This window comes from Oncorhynchus mykiss, chromosome 5 (genome assembly GCF_013265735.2).
Source record: "Oncorhynchus mykiss isolate Arlee chromosome 5, USDA_OmykA_1.1, whole genome shotgun sequence".
NCBI lineage: Eukaryota > Metazoa > Chordata > Actinopteri > Salmoniformes > Salmonidae > Oncorhynchus > Oncorhynchus mykiss.
In genome coordinates, this window is record NC_048569.1 from 35,467,477 (window position 1) to 35,484,677 (window position 17,201).

Below are 17,201 nucleotides of genomic sequence, written 5' to 3' on the forward strand. Positions count from 1 at the left end.
GGAAAAATGTATGTAGTAAAAAGTACATTAATTTCTTTAGGAATGTAGTGAAGTAAAAGTTGTCAAAAATAGAAATAGAAAAGTAAAGTACAGATACACCAAAACACTTTAGTACTTTATAGTATTTTTACTTAAGTACTTTACACCACTGTTACACACACAACTTTTTCCACCAATACTACACATTCCTTTGTCTCATGTCCTCCTGCATCAAAACTCAGAGTACAGACAGTGTCTTCTCTGGTCTATGCTGACGTTCGCACTGCAACATATGGAAAGTGCTGGAAATTCAGACTCGGAATATTGTCAAGGCCTACATAACAATGATTAAAAACATCTGAAAGTGTTAGAAATATTAAACATTCACAATGTATTTTGTATTATATTTACAATAATTTAAACGTATATTTGTTTCAGGAAACTACGCATCCTCTGGAAAGATAATCGCCAAAGTTCCATTTCCCCTATCAACAGGGGGACGTGTTTAACCAGTGCACCAATTTGATGTTGTAACTTCGTTTCCTGAATCGGTCGAGGGTCACACATGAACAAATATTCATTCATTTCACCTAAACCACATAGCTACATATCAGCCAACAATTACGTTAAGAAAATGTTCCGAACATTGTGCCGGACTGGCGGTGCCCTTTTAATGGTAAGACACATGCTAATTCAAGCTAGCTAACGTTAGGTAATTACTGTTAGTCTACTGAGTTAGCTTGCTACTGTACGCCAGCTAGCTTGCCTTGCTATCATGTGTTCACTGAGATGTTAGTCAGCTAACTAGATAACTAGTTACATTATATATATAGTCAGTTCGTCAAATATCTGCGCCGCTAAAACTGCCCTGGTGTACTTTAAGTGCTGTTGTTGTGAAGGTGAAACGCAAAGTGGTAGGCCACACAAACTCACTGAATGGGACCACCAAGTCTGTCCTCCGTTTTGAACACTCGCCACCGAGTTCCAAACTGCCTCTGGAAGCAATGTCAACTGTTTGTCGAGAGTTTCTTGAAATGGGTTTCCATGGCCGAACAGCCGCACACAAGCCAAAGATCACCATGTGCAATGCCAAGCATCGGCTGGAGTGGTGTAAAGCTCGCCGATAGAGAACTAGCCGAAACGTGTTTTCTGGAGTGATGAATCACGCTTCACCATTTTGCAGTCCGATAGACGAATCTGGGTTTAGCAGATGCCAGGAAAACGCTACCTGCCCCAATGTACAGTGCCAACTGTAAAGTTTTGTGAAGGAGGAATAATGGCCTGAGGCTGTTTTTCATGTTTCGGGCTAGGCCTCTTAGTTCCAGTGAAGGGAAACCTTAAAGCTAAAGCATACAATTACATTCTACATTATTCTGTTCTTCCAACTTTGTGGCAGCAGTTTGGGGAGGGCCATTCCTGTTTCAGCATGACAAAGCCCCTGTGCATAAAGCGAGGTTTGTCAATTGATGTGGAAGAACTTGACTGGTCTGCACGGAGCCCTGACTTCAACCCCATCTAACACCTTTGGGATGAATTGGAAAGCTGATGTGAGCCAGGCCTAATCGCCCAACATCAGTGCCCGCCCTCACTAATGCTCTTGTGGTTGAATGGAAGCAAGTCCCTGCAGCAATGTTCCAACATCTAGTGGAAAGCCTTCACAGAAGAGTGGATGCTGTTAGAGCAGCAAAGAGGGGACCAACTCCATGATAATGCCCATGATTTTGGAATGAGATGTACGACGAGCAGGTGTCCACACTTTTGGCCATGTAGTGTATGTCGTTGGCCAGTTGAAAATGCCCTCAACAATACAATCAAATCAAGTTGTATTTGTCACATTAGCCAAATGGTGTTTTTAGAGTTTATAAACCTAAATCTGTGCTCTTTGGTGCTATTATATTTAGTGTTGCACGGTAATATCATGGTACCAAAATGTTTATGAACCAACATTTTAGAATACCATTTCATATGATAGATACTACTGACTTTTTCAGCCCTACCCATCTGAAGAACATGCTTGTGCCTGTTATAAAATCTTTATAAAGTCAGTTTTGTTTATAAATTCAGTTGAATTTAAGCTACATTCGCTAGTCTCTTGTATGTGCAGATCCAATAATATCCACTTTCATGTGCATATCACTTGTGGCATCTGTAATCGCCAACCGCATCCCCTATCAGCCCTCACTCACCTGCTTCTCGCCGTCCACTCTGCTCGCATCTATTCCTCAGTCAGTTTGAAAAAATATATACTTTAGCCGGGATGCAGACCCTGATGAGTCTTCTGTTACAATGTATCAACATTGCTCTTTGTATCATCACCTGTTATAACCAAGAGCACTGACCAGTCTGAGTAAGCTCACTCTCATGCAGCCTCTGAGTGTCGGAGATGGAAAAAGCACCGCTCCGCGACAGGTATGCTTGCCGCTTTACAGCAAAGAAAATGGCTTTTCTCTAGCCTAAATGGTTCCAAAAATGTGCCATATTACCAGAGAAGCCTTTTTTCTTTCTATCGGGGTTCACACTCATTTTATATAATTTCACAAACCATGTCGAGGGACACCTTAAACTAATCCTGGGTCGCTAATTATTGGTTTGATAATATACAGTGTTGTTCAGTCATGTTACCTAGCTATCTAACAACCTGGTAACTTGACAGTAGGTTTAGGTACATTTTAATGGCACTTACAGAAAGGAAAAGAGCCTGCTACTCATGAGATGTGCTTAAAAAGGTAGGATTCATATAGGCTTAATGTAAGCCTAAACTATCGTGTGCCTCCTATAGCCTGTTCTGGATTTGTTCTGGATTGTGAAGAGACGTCTTGTGGGGTATGCATGGGTGTCTGAGCTGTGTGCTATTAGTTTAAACAGACAGCTCGGTGCATTCAGCTTGTCAACACTTCTTACAAAAACAAGTAGTGATGAAGTCAATTTTGAGCCATGAGAGATTGACATGTATATTTAAGGGCCAGCTTTGCTGCCCTGTTCTGAGCCAACTGTCATTTTCCTAAGTCCCTCTTTGTGGCACCTAACCACACGACTGAACAGTAGTCCAGGTGCAACAAAACTAGGGCGTGAGTGTAAAGCCATAACACAAGTTTTTCCAGCAGGAGACTATGATCGATAATGTCAAAAGCTGCACTGAAGTTTACTAAGGGTTGGTAACAGGCTGATTGGTCTACTATTTGAGCAAGTAAAGGGGGCTTTACAATTCTTGGGTAGCATAACTATTTTTGCTTCCCTCCAGAACTGAGGGCACCCACATTTCTAGTATGCTTTGATTGAAGATATGGCAAATAGGAGTGGAAACATTGTCTGCTATTATTCTCAGTAATTTCCTAAATAAGTTGTCAGACCCTGGTGGTTCGTCCATTGTTGATAGACAACAATCATTTTTTCACCTATTCCACACACACAATTCAAAATGACAATGCTTGTCTTTCAAAATTTGGTCAGTTATACTTGTATGTGTAGTGTCAGTGTTTGTTGCTGGCATGTCATGCCCAAAAAATCATTAAACTAGTTGCCAATATAAGTGGATTTTGGGATGAATGAGCTATGTGATTCAATGAATGATGGAGCTGAGTTTACCCTTTTGCCCAAAATGTAATTTAAGATGTTCCAAAGCTTTTTACTTTCATTCTTTATCATGTATCTTTGTTTCATAGTATAGTTTCTTTTTTTTTAAATTCAGTTTAGTCACATGATTTCTCCATTTGAAGTATGTTTGCCAATTGGTTGTTCAGCCAGACTTATTTGCCATTCCTTTTTCCTCATCCCTCTCAACCATATAATGTTTCAATTCTTCATCAATCCAGGGGGATTTAATAGTCTTTAGTCATTTTCTTAATGAGTGCATGCTTTTTAGTAACTGTAATAAGCAATTTTATAAATGTGTCAAGTGCAGTGTCTGGTTGCTCCTCATTACACACGATGGACCAGCAAATGTTCTTTACATCATCAACATAGGAATCACTACAGAACGTATTCTATGACCTCATACTTTGGTTTCCCAATATATGGCTACTATATTGTGATCATTACATCTGATGGATTTGGATACTGCTTTCAGGCTTATTTCTGCAGCACTAGTAAAGATGTGATCAATACATGTTGATTTCATTCCTGTGCTGTTTGTAACTACCCTTGTCAGTTGACTGATAACCTGAACCAGGTTGCAGGCACTGGTTACAGTTTGAAGCTTTTTCTTGACTGTGCAGTTTGAAATCCACTGAAATCACCCAGACAATAGAGAGGTATATCACATACATTATCAAGAATTTCAGACATATTATCCATATACTGACTGTTAGCACTTGGTGTTCTACAACAGCTTTAGAAAAGTTTGCGGCCATACGCACATCCTTAACATAGGTGCCGGGATAATAAAGAATACTAGTATAGAACAAGAAGCAGCTTCCCACAAGAATGGGCTTTAGGTGAGGCAGATGAACCAGTAGCCATATTATTTAAACAGTATTTAACATGAGATCCTCTCTTAGCTTTACAGGAGTGTGGTTCGTAATATAGACCGCAACACCGCCCCCATGGCATTTCTGTATTTTTTTGTAGATGTCATAACCATGTATTGCTACCACTGTATCATCAAAGGTATTATTATCTAAGTGAGTTTCAGAGATAGACTATGAATGTCATCTATAACTAGCAAGTTATTCATTTCATGAACCTTGCTTCTTAGGCTACATATGTTAATGTGGGCTATTTTTAGCACTTTTCTGGGATGCTTGATTGTCTTTATTGCTGAAGCTGATCAGAAGTAGACATGCTCGTGTTGTTTGTTTGAGCTGATAGTGCAGGGTGAGCTGCACGTGGTGGACTTCCTACTAGGGCACACCACCTCTGCTAATAGTATTACTCTGGTTCATAGGCACATGATTACTGCATACAATAGCTGTTGGATCAACAGACCCATTCAGGGCATTTAGAAGGACAAATTAAGTTACTTATGTTGTTTGCCAACGCCCCTGGGCTAATGTACATTTGATGCTGCATTATGACAATTTAGCAACACAATGGTAGGGATTAACTGAGCTGGTCTTGGGTCATTAAGTCATTCTCAACGTGAAATGCGTGGACAGGGTCCAGGAGCCAAGATGATTTGGATCAATCCGTCATTCCTGTAGAGCATCTTCTATTTCCAGAAGGTGTTGAAGTTATCTATAAAAGTGATTCCAACAGAACTACAGTAATCTTTTAGCCAGGTGTGTAATGCCAGTAACCTGCTGAATCTTTCACAACCGCGGCTAGACGATGGTACCGGACCTGAAATAATTGGCTGCTTTTTGGGATCTTTCAGTGCTAGAATCAGTTATTTTAAAATCAATTTTCAGAAGTTCCGAGCTAGCCCTCGTCATTTGACCCCACATGGACTACGACAGCGTCAGCTCCCGGCATCTGTCTTAGAACAGTCAAAAGCTGCCTTGTAATGTCCTGTACTCGTGCTCCAGCATAGCACAGGGTTTTTTCCCCAGGAGCCAAGATGTTTCTCGGTTTCTGTTCATCTCTCTACTTTTGGAAATATTTATATTGACAAGTACATTTGTACACCCACTGTATATCTGTACAGCCACTACTCATTCTCTTATTCTCTATGTTCTCTCTACCTGTTTGTATATAATGTATGTAAACACTGTAAATTCTGTCTCTTAATGTTGTCTCTAAATGTTGTCTATCACTAGCAGCACCATATCACCAAGTACAATTCTGAGTGTGTAAATGTACTTGGTGAATAAAGGTGATTCTGAAGTTGCAACTCTCATGGAGTAACCTTCTGATGCAACAATGTGTAATGTACATTGATGGTGATTTTGTTTCCCTCCAGCATTCCCAGAGAACAGTGCCCACAGTCCCAGCGTTGTGGGTGACACAAGCCCAGCAGCGATGTGCGTCCAGTCTGCCCATGAACACTGTGGTTCTGTTTGTGCCACAACAAGAATCCTGGGTTGTGGAAAGGATGGGCCGCTTCCATCGCATCTTAGAGCCGGTAATTGAACCATTGTTTTCCAATTAGCCAGTGATCTGCACCCTTAATTACTTTCACACTATTTCACAGTTTATATCCCGAATGCATAAAAATGATCAATTTACTAATTTCTTTCACCTTTCTGGATAATCTGTAGGGCTTGAATTTCCTAATACCAATACTGGACAAAATCCGTTATGTGCAAAGTCTTAAAGAGATAGTTATTGATGTCCCAGAGCAGTCTGCGGTCTCTTTAGGTGAGTGACAACTGTCACTGTTGGCTTCACTGTAAGCCAGTCTTTATTATTCTCAGTCAGTCCTTGTCTCGGAATTAACCGATATCTGATTACATCCACAGATAATGTGACACTACAGATAGATGGAGTCCTCTATCTTAGAATATTGGATCCTTTTAAGGTACGTTTGTGAAGTCCATGATTTCTTGAGGTTGTTGTTCATGGAAGTTTTTGCTTTGTTTGTAGATATTGATTACAAGATGTACTTCCTTCCAGGCCAGCTATGGAGTTGAGGACCCAGAGTATGCTGTCACCCAACTTGCCCAGACCACCATGCGGTCAGAGCTGGGAAAACTGACCCTGGACAAAGTATTCAGGGTGAGTCTCGGTTCTTTTTTACAAATTGTGTTTGTGATATTTTTTTTAACCTAATTTCCTTGTTTTATATTTCTCTATTTCTCCAGGAAAGAGAGACCCTTAATACCAACATAGTCCACTCCATCAACCAGGCGTCAGATGATTGGGGAATCCGTTGCCTTCGTTATGAAATCAAGGATATACATGTTCCACCACGTGTCAAAGAGTCCATGCAGATGCAGGTGAGAGGGGCTGGCACTGCTGCCAACAAACTGGGAGACAGGTCTTGAACCTCAAACTATTTCTGAGCATGATCTTATTTATAGATTAGTGATACATTGCACATTATTAATACTTAGCCTATCAGTTTTGCATGTTTACACCCTTTCTGACTGCCTTCCGTTGTGTAGGTGGAGGCAGAGCGTAAGAAGAGAGCCACTGTGCTGGAGTCTGAAGGTCACAAGGAAGCAGCCATCAATGTTGCTGAGGGTCGCAAGCAAGCTCAGATCCTGGCCTCGGAAGGACAGAAAACAGAACAGATCAACAAAGCAGCTGGTAGGTTAATTCACAGATCTAGATGACTTAAGGCCTTTGTTAACTACTAAGGATGGTGTGAAAGTTGGACCGTTGTTTTTCATGTAAGTTTTGTCTGAGTTAGAACGGCTTCTGTTTGCCTTATCTGCCTTAGTTGAATGTAAGTCGATCTAGATAAGTGTCTGCTAAATTACGGAAATGTTTCTGTTGTGCGAGGCAGCTTGATGTACTGAGCTTTCAGAAAGTATTCAGTCACCTTTTTCCACGTTACAGCCTTACTCTAAAATTGATTAAATAAACTCAGCAAAAAAATAAACGTCCTCTCACTGTCAACAACGTTTATTTTCAGCAAACTTAACGTGTAAATATTTGTGAACATGAACATAACAAGATTCAATAACTGAGACATAAACTGAACAAGTTCCACAGACATGTGACTAACAGAAATGGAATAATGTGTCCCTGAACAAAGGGGGGGTCAAAATCAAAAGTAACAGTCCGTATCTGATGTGGCCACCAGCTGCATTAAGAACTGCAGTGCATCTCCTCCTCATGGACTGCACCAGATTTGCCAGTTCTTGCTGTGAGATGTTACCCCCACTCTTCCACCAAGGCACCTGCAAGTTCCCGGACATTTCTGGGGGGAATGGCCCTAGCCCTCACCCTCCAATCCAACAGGTCCCAGACGTGCTCAATGGCCATGGCAGAACACTGACATTCCAGTCTTGCAGGAAATCACGCACAGAACGAGCAGTATAGCTGGTGGCATTGTCATGCTGGAGGGTCATGTCAGGATGAGCCTGCAGGAAGGGTACCACATGAGGGAGGAGGATGTCTTCCTTGTAACGCACAGCGTTGAAATTGCCGGCAATGACAACAAGCTCAGTCCGATGATGCTGTGACACACTGCCCCAGAGCATGACGGACCCTCCACCTCCAAATCGATCCCGCTCCAGAGGACATGCCTCGATGTAACGACCACTCCTCCGACGATAAACGCGATTTCGACCATCAGCCCTGGTGAGACATACCCCAAAATGACAAACCAAAAACACGTTTTTAGAAATGTTTGCCAATTTATTTAAAATAAACATATCTTATTTACATAAGTATTCAGACTCTTTCCTATGAGACTCGAAATTGAGCTCAGGTGCATCCTGTTTCAATTGATCTTCCTTAAGATGTTTTTACAACTTGATTGGAGTCCACCTGTGGTAAATTCAATTGATTGGACATGATTTGGAAAGACGCCCACCTGTCTATAAGGTCCCCCAGTTGACAGTGCCTGTCAGAGCAAAAACCAAGCCACAAGGTGGAATTGTCCGTAGAGCTTCTAGTCAGGATAGTGTTTTGTCTCAGATTTGAGGAAGGTTACCAAAACATTTCTGCAGCATTGCATGTCCCCAAGATCACAGTGGCCTCCATCATTCTTAAATGGAAGAAGTTTGGTGTAACGGTTTTCTTCCGCTGAAGGAGAGGAGGACCAAAATGCAGCGTGGTTAGAGTTCAACATGTTTAATCAAGACCATACATGAGAACACTACAAAACAACAAAAGTGAAAACCGAAACAGTCCTATCTGGTGCAATGACACAGACAGAAGACAATCACCCACAAAATACCCAAAGAACATGGCTGCCTAAATATGGTTACCAATCAGAGACAACGACAGACAGCTGCCTCTAATTGAGAACCAATCTAGGCAACCATAGACATACAAAACTACCTAGAAAGGACACAGCCCCATAAACATACAAAACCCCTAGACCAGACAAAATACTTAAATCCCCCATGTCACACCCTGACCTAACCAAGATAATAAAGAAAACAAAGATAACTAAGGCCAGGGCGTGACATTTGGAACCACCAAGACTTCCTCGAGCTGGCCGCCTGGCCAAACTGAGCAATCGGGGGAGACGGGTCTTGGTCAGGTGGTGACCAAGAACCCAATGGTAACTCTGACAGAGCTCCAAAGTTCCTCTGTGGATATGGGAGAACCTTCCAGAAGGACAACCATCTCTGCAGCACTCCACCAATCAGTCCTTTACGGTAGAGTGGCCAGACGGAAGCCACTCCTCAGTAAAAGGCACATGACAGCCCGCTTGGAGTTTGCCACAAGGCACCCAAAGGACTCCGAAACATGAGAAACATGATTCTCTGGTCTGATGGAAACCAATATCAAACTCTTTGGCCTGAATGCCAAGCGTAACGTCTGGAGGAAACCTGGCACCATCGCTACGGTGAAGCATGGTGGTGGTTGCATGCTGTGGGGATGTTTTTCAGCGGCAGGGACTGGGAGACTAGTCAGGATCTAGGTAAAGATGAACAGAGCAAAGTACAGAGCGAACCTTTATGAAAACCTGCTCCAGAGCGCTCAGGGCCTCGTCCCTAAGCACACAGCCAAGACAGCATAGGAGCAGTGGTGGAAAAAGTACTCAATTGTCCTACTTGAGTAAAAGTATAGATGCCTTTTTAATAGAAAGTTACTCAAGTAAAAGTCACCCAGTAATATACTACCTGAGTAAAAGTATTTGGTTCTAAATATACTACTTAAGTATCAAAAGTAAAAGTATAGATCATTTCAAATTCCTTCTATTAAGCAAATCAGGCGGCACCATTTTCATATTTTAACATTTATGAATAGCCAGGGGCACACTCCAACACTCAGTGCGTGAATTTGACAATGTTCTATGTCCTGCTAAGCATTCAAAATGTAATGAGTACTTTTGGGTATCAGGTAAAAATTACATTATTTTCTTCAGGAATGTGGTAAAGTTAAAGTTGTCAAATATAAATAGTAAAGTACAAATACACCAAAAAACTACTTAAGTAGTACTTAAGTGTTTTTTATTTAAGTACTTTACACCACTGGACTGTAGTGGTTTCTGGACAAGTCTCTGAATGTGCTTGAGTGGCCCAGCCTGAGCCCGGACTTAAACCCGATCAAACGTCTCTGGAGAGACCTGAAAATAGCTGTGCAGCGACACTCCCCATCCAACCTGCCAGAGCTTGAGAGGATCTGCAGAGAAGAATGGGAGAAACTCCCCAAATACAGGTGTACCAAGCTTGTAGAGTCATACCCAAGAAGACTCTAGTCTGTAATTGCTGCAAAGGGTGCTTCAATAAAGTACTGAGTAAAGGGTCTGAATACTTATGTAAATGTGAGATTTCAGTTTTTTATTTGGAATAAATCTGCCCAAATTTCTAAAATCCTGTTTTTGTTTTGTCATTATGGCGTATTGTGTATAGATTAAGGAGAAATAAAACAACTTAGCTAGAGGTCGACCGATTATGATTGTTTTTCTACTACGATACAGATTAATCGGCCAATTTTTAAATTTTATTTTATAATTTTTTACATTTAAATGTCATTTTATTTGTAATAATGACAATTACAGCAATACTGAATGAACACTTTTATTTAATAAAATACATAAATAAAATCTATTTAGTCTCAAATAATGAAACATGTTCAATTTGGTTTAAATAATGCAAAGTGTTGGAGAAGTAAAAGTGCAATATGTGCCATGTATAAAAGCTAACGTTTAAGTTCCTTGCTCAGAACATGAGAACATATGAAAGCTGGTGGTTTCTTTTAAACATGAGTTTTCAATATTCCCAGTTAAGAAGTTTTAGGTTGTCGTTATTATAGGACTATTTTTCTCTCTACGATTTGTATTTCATTAACCTTTGACTTGGATGTTCTTATAGGCACTATAGTATTGCCATCCTAATCTCGGGAGTTGATGGGCTTGAAGTCATAAACAGCGCTGTGCTTCAAGCATTGCGAAGAGCTGCTGGCAAATGCAGGAAAATGCTGTTTGAATGACTGCTTACGAGCCTGCTGCTGCCTTCCACCGCTCAGTCAGACTGCTCTATCAAATCATAGACTTAATTATAACATAATAACACACAGAAATATGAGCCTTAAGTCATTTATATGGTCAAATCCGGAAACGATCATTTTGAAAACAAAATGTTTATTCTTTCAGTGAAATACGGAACCGTTCTGTATTTTATCTAACGGGTGGCATCCATAAGTCTAAATATTGCTGTTACATTGCACAACCTTCAATGTTATGTCATAATTATGTAAAATTCAGGCAAATTAATTACGGTCTTTGTTAGGAAGAAATGGTCTTCACACAGTTCGCAACGAGCCAGGTGGCCCAAACTGCTGCATATCCCCTGACTCTGCTTGCACAGAACGCAAGAGAAGTGACACAATTTGCCTAGTTAAAATAAATTAATGTTCGCAGGGAATATTAACTAAATCTGCAGGTTTTAAAAAATATACTTGTGTATTGATTTTAAGAAAGGCATTGATGTTTTTGGTTAGGTACATTGGTGCAACGACAGTGCTTTTTTCACTAATGTGCTTAAATCATCACCCGTTTTAGAATAAGGCTGTAACGTAATAACATTTGAAAAAAGTCCAGGGGTCTGAGTACTTTCGAATGCACTGAACAAGTACACCCACTTGACAGGACGCAAGCCTTTGTGACCGTTTCTGATTAGACTCTTGTTATCTTCACCTAGGTGAGGCCAATGCTGTCTTAGCCAAAGCAGAGGCCAAAGCTAAGGCTATCCGGCTGTTGTCAGACGCTCTAGCTGAACAGGTAAAATAGTTGATGGCTTCATCGTGTGTGTGTGTGTGTGTGTGTGTGTGTGCGCGCATCTAGATGGCACATTGACCCAACTGATGTGTTTTGAACAGAATGGAAACGCTGCAGCTTCCCTCAGTGTGGCAGAGCAATACGTATCCGCTTTCTCCAACCTGGCCAAAGAGTCTAACACCATCCTGCTGCCCTCCAACTCTGGTGACATCAGTGGCATGGTCACACAGGTCTGTCTCTGTTTAAGAAACAATTTAATTATGTGTGATTGCTCAGCCCATCCTCCCTGATCCTCCCTTTCAACACACCCCTGTCTCTCCGTCTTCTCTCTCAGAACAGTAACAGTCTATATCTTCCCCTTCCCCTCAGGCTATGACTATTTACGGCAGCCTGGCTAAGCAGAGCTCAAAAAAGTTAGAAAGTGTGTCCCCAGAGTGGGCGATGGAGAAGAGTGAGGAGCTTGTACCACCAGCCCAGTAGTGAAGGATGTCAAGACCACTCAAAGCAGTCACCGAACCGGAAGCAGTGACAGACAACCATGAGGCGCCAAGGCATTGTTGCCTGGTCAGCACCACCACTGTCTGGCCCAAAGGACACACTATCTGTTGCAGATTGAAGGACATTGAAACAGGAACAGGATAAGAACATAAAGACTTGTTTAGAGGCCTGGAAACATCAACCCATTTTGGAGGATTCATGTCACTTACACATTGTTTAATTTTGATTGAGTGTTATTGCACCCATTACATACATATGTTCCAATTACAAATCCACAAGCTGTCATATTGGTACTCTTCTCTTGCATCAAATACCAAATGACTGCGATGATCGAAAACTAGTAACCTGATTTAGTGCGTTCTGTTTAAGTGCTGTATTGTTGTCTTTTATATTTCCAACTATTTGTTCTTCATATGTTTTCATTTAAATATGTCATGAATGTTTTCCTTCATGTGAGAGCTTGTGACCTTACATTAAGAGCCACCCAGGGTCAGAGGAAGCAGAGGAGGGAATATGGTCAGGTATATGAAGAGAGGTTAGAATGCAATCTTTCCTGGAATACTTTCAATTTGGCTGCATTTAGACGGGCAGACCATTCTGATCTTTCTTCTACTAATTGGTCTTGACCAATCACATCAGATCTTTTTCAGAGCTGATCTGATTGGTCAAAAGACCAATTAATGAAATGAATGATGCCTGTGTAAATTATAAACTACATCAAGTTAAGTCACCAAAAGTACTTGTAAGAAAATGACCTTGGATGGAAATAGTTTGTTGAAGTGGAATGTTTTATTTCACACCAATACCGAATGGGAAGGGGCCTCTGTTTTGGAGGAAGGTTTTGCATAACATAGCAAGTTTATTGATTTAAATGGCCAATATACCGATAATGGTCATCCACGATGATACTGTCACTATTAAAGGTATTGTGATTGACTTTAGGGAGGATTGTAACACCTCATCACAATAAATCTTGGTTTGAATGATTTGGAAGTAGACACAGCAGTGATTTCCAGTAATTTTTTCTACATATTGTAGTAAATATACATACAGAAGTCATGCTCTCTGAAAATGACAACTATCTCAGTGAGATTTCTCCTAAAGTGCAATTTTCTGATGATTTTTCACCTTTGACATCAGATGTTTTCCATCAGTATGCATGTTACACATAGAAAAAGCCTCAGGGGGGGGCTGTTGTGTTATTCAGTGGTAGTTTGTCTACAAAGCTGCTTTACAGCCTTTCTTAACCATTTCTGATGCACCGTGACTGGGGGCTCAACTCCTTATGTCGTCCTCCATCCTCATTTCGCCTGCTTCCGAAAAATGTCAAAGATAATTTCGGTGGCAAAGAGAGGAAACGTGGAAACAAATGCCCTTGTTTGAAATGAGACTAGGCCGCTAGCACTTTATCAGGCAGGAGGAATCCCAAAATATGTGTTAAGTGCCCCAAAAATTAAGCTTCTTTTGCCAGACATTTTATAGATCAAAGGATAAGTAGAATAGTTTTCTCCTCTGAGAAAACAGCTGATTCAAAGGGGAATAGGCAGATTTTAAAACGCGTTCATGCTAGCCGTAGGGAGGATGCTCTTGTGCATCCTCTGCCGAAGTAGATAATCGAGGAGGTGAGCATACTGTTCGCCTACTAACGAATTGACACTTCGACCACCTACCGGTCTCTGGATCACAGAGGAGAGGATGGAATTTTGTATAATTGAGAATTGTTCAATATCGTCAATTATCCCATGAACCACCCAAACAAAGCTACATGCTGACCAAACCACCTCTGCGCCATCGTGCGTATGTTGATTTTCACTATGTGTTCATGACACGCAGGTTAAAATACTAAAACCAACTGTGAACCAGCTATATTGGTCAAATTCTAGGTTATCCTGATGGTTTTTAGGCATAATGACATCACTCAGACTCAACAATGACAAGGTATTGGCCACCTAGATATGTACATAATGTAGTTTATTTGAAATAGGAAACACTGTCAGCAGAAAATATAATCGTCTAGAATATCCATGTGAATGGACAATAAAGGGCTATCAAAATGTACTGTTGATGGCATCATTGTTTGTGATATTGTAGGATTTACTCATGTGACACCATTGCTTCCAAGCAGTTTTGTGATCGTTTTAATCATTAAGAAAATTACTCCAATCCTTAGTAGTTATTTATTTATTCTTTCAGCATGGGTTGTTGTCATTTGTATCATACGCTTGCCCGACACATTTTACTGAACATACATTGGGAAATTTCTATCCATTTATGTCTCTAGATTAAAAAAAAAAAACATGTCTGGAAAAAAGCAAAAGCATACTTTTTAATCCTTAAGGGAAGATAAATATGTAGCCTTATGTTCTGTGCAAATTTGATATAGGCCTATATTTAGACCAAAAAGTTACACTTTTTTAATTCTATATTTTTTGTACAGGTGAAAACTACAAAATAGGCCACTAACTGGGAGCGAAAACTCTGCGTCACCACCTGTTCCCTCAATCTGTGGTTTTTAGTCTCTCTTCATTGATTGGTCAGAACCTTCTCTACGGTCCGACCTTTTCAGAGATTATGCTCACTCAATGGATGGACTAGATGTCATTAGAGAGTATTTCGGCGCCGCCCTCTTATCTCGGTGCCGCCCTCTTATCTCGGTGCCCTCAGGTTAGTCTAATGAATTTTATCATGGCGTGCCCGTGGCAGGGGGCTATTGCTCTCTGCCGAACCTTTATGTTTCTTTTTACAGCATCTGAAGCCCACCTGTAACAACTTAAAAAAGTGATTGGAGACATTGTTTGTAATGTTACCTGGCTGAGCGCATTTTTTCTGAGACGTTTGGTACATTTTTTTAACTAGAGGGATTGTCAGAGAAAAGCTCTTGCCATGTCTCTACTTTGTGTAAGAGGTGAGTTATTCCTTTTTTCTTTAATACATTTTCATATATTTTGACTTCATAAATCGAAAACAGAACACTTGTTTCAAGTGAAGTAACGTTAGATTGTGAAACCCAGCAGTAACCGGTTTGAAAGCCGGATAGACCAAACTGGATGAATTGAACTTTTGCGGCCGTGATTGTTTGTTTTTTCCCTTGTTGAAACAAAGTTGTTTCCGTATGTCTCCCTTATGTAGATGTAAAAGAAACGCCTATAGTTAATATATTGTATAAAAATAGTATATTTTGGCAATTTTATTTGGATTTGGAGATTATCTGTTACATAATTCTGAGATGGGAGCCGTCACCTCTACCACCAGCTGTTTTCCAGTGTTTCTGCTCTTGTCAGCTGATTTAACGTTTGTTAGTTTGACATGTCAGTTTCCATATTACAACATTAGGAAAAAGCAGTTTTACTTGCTAAATATTTTTTGCTTGTGTAATGGTTGTAATTGGTTATCAAAAGTATATTTAGAATTTGGTTGGCTTTTATATCAAGTACACCAAAGCCACCTAAATTAGAATATTGTATGGTTGTGTGCTCTTATGGTACACAATCTGGTTTTTGCAATCTTGTTATCGTTTGTGTGGTGTGTGTGTGATCACCATTGCCATGTCCTCTAAACATCTCATTTACTTCACAAAGAGTTGCCTATAATCCAATTTGTGTGGTAGTGTTTCTGCTTAACATCTAAAGTGTCTTAACAATACTGTATACTACAGTTCAGGTAACATTTAGCAAATAAGGTTGTCTAAAGTGAAATAAGTGTCAACTTAGCCAAAACCACATTTCTCCTCTTATACATGTGTAGTATACAGCCATTATTCATTCATGCTTGACTGGCATTTTTGTTGGTTAAGCTGGCTGGCATGTTTTTCAATTATTTTTCTGGGGGTACTTGATACTGGCACAATTTATGCTTGTGCAGTGACTCCTTGTTCAGTTGATGATGTAATTAGTCATTGAAATTATGTACAAAATACCATCAAGGAATAGAGGCAAAAAATACAATTTTGCTTGACTGAGTTCTCTGAACTTCTCAATTATTTATACTGTAAGAAAAGCTTTTCCCTGTTTCTTTTTTTTCCGTTCTGAAAAATACAAAAATGAGGCAAAATATCACTCAGATATATCTATTAATGAAACTGAAAAATAATTACTAGTATCCGACTAGTTTTATTAGCTCCCCCTCTGTCGTCAATACCTGTGGTTCAGGATCAATACCCATGGCTCTTCGGCTGGTACGGGAAATCTCTTTTTGGCACTGAGGGAAATGGGATGAAAAACAGGCAGGTGTTGACTGTCAAGTCTTTCAGACCTATCTCCATCAAGACTAATGACGTTTAAACAACATTTTATGCCTGACATCTCATGTTAGTATACATAGCAGACCAGGTAATAGACCAGTGTCAACCATGCTTGAAGCGTTATTTTCATTATCTCTTCAAACATTCTATTTTGGCAGGTACATAATGGCACAGATGTGTGATTGTGGTCAGTAGGAACTGCAGTTGGCAGAGGCACTTTTTGATGGAATTTGTGCCTTGCCACAATTTCATTGTAATCAGGCTCTTCCTAACAAGTGAGGCGTCTAAGTGTTTAGCTCACCTAATTGAGTCAATGGCTTTTGTTGTCACGTCCAGACTTACAGTAGGTGCATGATACCAGATGGTGATGTAATAAAACAATATAAATGATAGCTGTCTTCTCTTGGCATCTCTCCATGGGCTAACCTTAATTCTCCCCATCCAGTAGAATCTTGTTTGACACCTCATTAGGCCAAGCCTCAACCTGGGCCCGTCACAGGCCAGAAGAGATTAGGGCTTGTGGCAGTGTATGGGTCATGAGGAGTCTGGACAGGTGAACACAGCACATCCAGAGACGAACACTCTAATTTACAGTAATTTAGCATGTTTGTTTAATATGCTGTGGTTTCCTCTAACACGTTCGTCCTAGAAAATGTACAACATACATTTATTGATTAGTATTGAGAAAATGGAAACTGGAGCCACTGTAGTTTAGTCTACCAACCCAAACATAGTAGTAGTGCATTGAATCCTAGACCGGATGTA

At 40.4% G+C, this 17,201-nt stretch overlaps 2 protein-coding genes across 2 annotated transcripts in view; both read left to right on the top strand.

Moving 5' to 3' along the window:
- The first annotated feature begins 463 nt into the window (after window positions 1–463).
- Window positions 464–13,194, top strand: stoml2 (stomatin (EPB72)-like 2). The gene is made up of 10 exons (XM_021602568.2): window positions 464–655; window positions 5,816–5,977; window positions 6,114–6,213; window positions 6,315–6,373; window positions 6,469–6,570; window positions 6,657–6,791; window positions 6,960–7,104; window positions 11,622–11,701; window positions 11,800–11,928; window positions 12,068–13,194. Exons 1-10 carry the CDS (start codon window positions 545–547, stop codon window positions 12,176–12,178), a joined length of 1,134 nt encoding a protein of 377 aa, XP_021458243.1. The 5' UTR covers window positions 464–544; the 3' UTR covers window positions 12,179–13,194.
- A 1,557-nt stretch (window positions 13,195–14,751) lies between these two features.
- LOC118964586 (protein unc-13 homolog B-like) overlaps window positions 14,752–17,201 on the top strand; it is a 60,568-nt gene continuing 58,118 nt past the window's right edge. The window contains exon 1 of the mRNA XM_036977348.1: window positions 14,752–15,101. Coding sequence (XP_036833243.1) covers window positions 15,080–15,101 — 22 coding nt within the window. The 5' untranslated portion in view covers window positions 14,752–15,079. The remainder of the gene's footprint in view (window positions 15,102–17,201) is intronic.